At 59.7% G+C, this 2,868-nt stretch overlaps 1 protein-coding gene across 1 annotated transcript in view; it reads left to right on the plus strand.

Annotated features, from left to right (window-relative positions):
- Nucleotides 1-2,868, plus strand: part of MMP28 (matrix metallopeptidase 28) — a 15,768-nt gene that overhangs the window by 9,054 nt on the left and 3,846 nt on the right. Inside the window, exons 3-4 of the mRNA XM_029961264.1 lie at nt 1,772-1,993; nt 2,349-2,642. Coding sequence (XP_029817124.1) covers nt 1,772-1,993; nt 2,349-2,642 — 516 coding nt within the window. The remainder of the gene's footprint in view (nt 1-1,771; nt 1,994-2,348; nt 2,643-2,868) is intronic.

A 2,868-nucleotide genomic window follows, 5' to 3' on the forward strand; every position in this document is an offset into this window, starting at 1 on the left:
AGGAGCTGGCAAACAGTGAAGTTATCTCTAGGTTTTGCTGAGCTTTGGGAATTCTGACGTGTGTTAATCACCCAACAGTAACCACAAAACCTGCCAGCACTGGGCTGCTTGACCCAGGGAGTAATTTCAGCCATGTTAAGGGGTTTAACTCTGCCCCTAGCATCCTTCTGTGCTCCTGTGTGTGTCCAGGATTGGGCCTCTTGTCCCTCATGAGCTCCCTCCTGGGCTTGTGGATGAGTAACTGGATTCCTAGAGAGCAAGAGGGCCGGGGCCAGCTGTGCTTAGGACATGGGAAAAATGAAGGCGAGATTAAGAAAGAGCTCTGTGCCGTGTCAGGCTGTCTCTGCATCTGGCAGGGCTGGCGGTGTACAGCCCCAGGAGAGCTCCCTCATCCTCCTCCAGCCTCTGGCTTTCCTTCCAAAGCCCTGACATGCAGTCTGGCCCTTGCAGGAGCCATCCCAAGCCCAGGAGAGGCGGGCAGTGAGGCAGAGAGGGAAGGGCCAAATGTCAGACCATCCTCTTCCCAAGAGCTGGCCCCATCTGGCTCACCCAGCCTTGCCTGCTAGTGCCGTCCATCCTCCTCTGATAGTAGATGCCCTGCTCCCGTGGAGGGAAGGATGGGATGCCAGGGCTTTGTTTTAGGGCTGCAGCCATCCAGGCAGGTTTTGGCCTTTGCCACGCAGGTTATGTCCTGGTGGAAGTGCATCCATGTCCCTTTGGAGTTGGGGGCTGTCGTCGCACTGTCAAGCAATGGGAACTGGTTCTGCCCCCAGGAGCGTGACCAGCTGGCCCCGAGTCTCCCCTGCCCTGGGCTCCTCAGAAATGGGGGAGAAGGAGGCAGAGCTGGGGTTGGATGTCTGCCAGGTCTAAGCTCTTGGCTCAGACCCGGAGCAGCGAGCCCCGGCGTGCTGCCGGCTCCGTTCCCCCTGTTTTCCCGCACATCTGGAGCAGATGCAGACACTGGAGGTCTGTCACCACTCCCACGCCTCGGCACCGGCTCTGGCACCCACATCTCCCAGGGCCCCATGGCTTTTTTCCTGCTCCTGGCCAGATGCACGCTGCCAGATGTAATCCCAGGGCCCTGGGGTCCCCACAGCTGCCAAGGGGTGCTGGAGGAGGAGGAGGAGGCTGTGATGCTGCTCAGCAGCTGCAGGAACACACATCTTTGCACTCCTGTGTGGTAGGAGGAGAGGGGAGCTTAGGGGGGGTCACACAAGCTTGTCCCCTTCTTCATTGTCCTGGTGGCCTCAGGGCTCTGCCTCACCTGAAAGCTTTTAAGGAAGCCTTGGGCAGTAATCTGTTGTGCCCCCAAGGTGCTGCCAAGACCCCTTCCCATTCCTTTGCCTAACTTGTTTCCAGAGGTAGCTTTGCTTTCTCTCCCTGAAATCCAGCCCTTGGGCTGCATCTTCTGGACATGGAGCTGGCATCAGGCAGGAGACCTTCCAGCAGGGCCCCATGCTGGATTTGGCTCTGGAGAGTTTACTGAGGCAAGGGTGGGGTTCAAACTGGGTGCCCCAGCTTCTCCTCTCCTCGAAGACCTTTTGGCCCCTCTCCTGGGATTTGGTTGCAGCTCCAGCCTTGGCAATCTCTGGGTGGGCTCTGGTGGGACTTCATGGTGGTGCAGGGTGCCAGGGTTTTGCTGGTGGCACTGAGTTGACTTTCAACTTCGCTTTGGGAAAGCACTTCCCAGCATTGGGAAGCTTTCCTCCGCTCCTGGGTGGGAGAACAAGTCCAGGTGCCCATCGTCACGCTGAGCTTGCCCCCGCTGCAGGTGGGAGGTGGTACAAGAGGCACCTGACGTACCGGGTGGTGAACTGGCCGCCGTACCTGCCGCAGCACGAGGTGCGCCTGGCCGTGAGAGCCGCCTTCGAGCTCTGGAGCAACGTGTCCTCCCTGCTGTTTTGGGAGGTGCAGGACGGCCCCGCTGACATCCGCCTGACCTTCTTCCACGGGGACCACAACGATGGACTCAACAACGCCTTCGATGGGCCAGGTGCTGGTCGCTTCCCCCTCGTAAGCTGCTCTTTTACAACGTGGGCTCTTCCCCGGCAGGGAGGAGGGCTGGGGGTGAGGGAGGCAGGGCTCTGCCCCAGCAGCGCCTCTTAGCCCAGTTTGCACCAGTTTGCTGTCTGATTTGAGGTCCTCCCTCCCGACTCTGCAGCTGAGGTCTGCCAGTGAGGTGGCTGAGACATTCCTTGTAGGATATTCCTTATTGCTGGTGGCCTTTAAGGAGCCCTCCCCATTTGACGGCACCCTCCAAACCAGAGCTGAAACTGGTGCCCATTTAAGCAAACCAGAGCTGCATGTGCCCCCTGCCCCGTGGTCCCTGACGGCTCTCGTGTCCCCAGGAGGTGCCCTGGCCCACGCCTTCTTCCCCCGGCGTGGGGAAGCCCACTTTGACAGCGCCGAGCGCTGGTCCCTGCGCAGCGGCAAAGGGCGCAACCTCTTCATCGTGGTGGCTCACGAGGTCGGGCACACGCTGGGGCTGGAGCACTCCCCCGTCAAGAGCGCCCTGATGTCTCCCTACTACAAGAAGCTCAGCAAGGATTTTGTCCTCAGCTGGGATGACATCTTGGCCGTCCAGAACTTGTACGGTGAGCCTGGCTTCCCTGAGCATCCCCTGTGTGGCTGGGGAGGAAGATGTGGGAGGACGTGTGGGGTGGGCACCAGCTCCTCCAGGGCAGGGAGGGTTGGACTTGCTGCCTGCTTGTCTGCAAGCAGGGAAATGCTGGTGCGTGTTTTTTGGGGTACCAAGGGGTCTTTGCCACCACCACATAGAGGGGGACAGGAACTAGAGAGTGGGACAGGGAGTGTTTGGAGCCCTGGGATGGCTCCTCAGCTCTGTGCTTTGGACAAAGCCCATTCCCT

The sequence above is a fragment of the Manacus vitellinus genome, unplaced genomic scaffold (genome assembly GCF_001715985.3).
Source record: "Manacus vitellinus isolate BGI_N305 unplaced genomic scaffold, ASM171598v3 scaffold_32_pilon, whole genome shotgun sequence".
Taxonomy (NCBI): domain Eukaryota; kingdom Metazoa; phylum Chordata; class Aves; order Passeriformes; family Pipridae; genus Manacus; species Manacus vitellinus.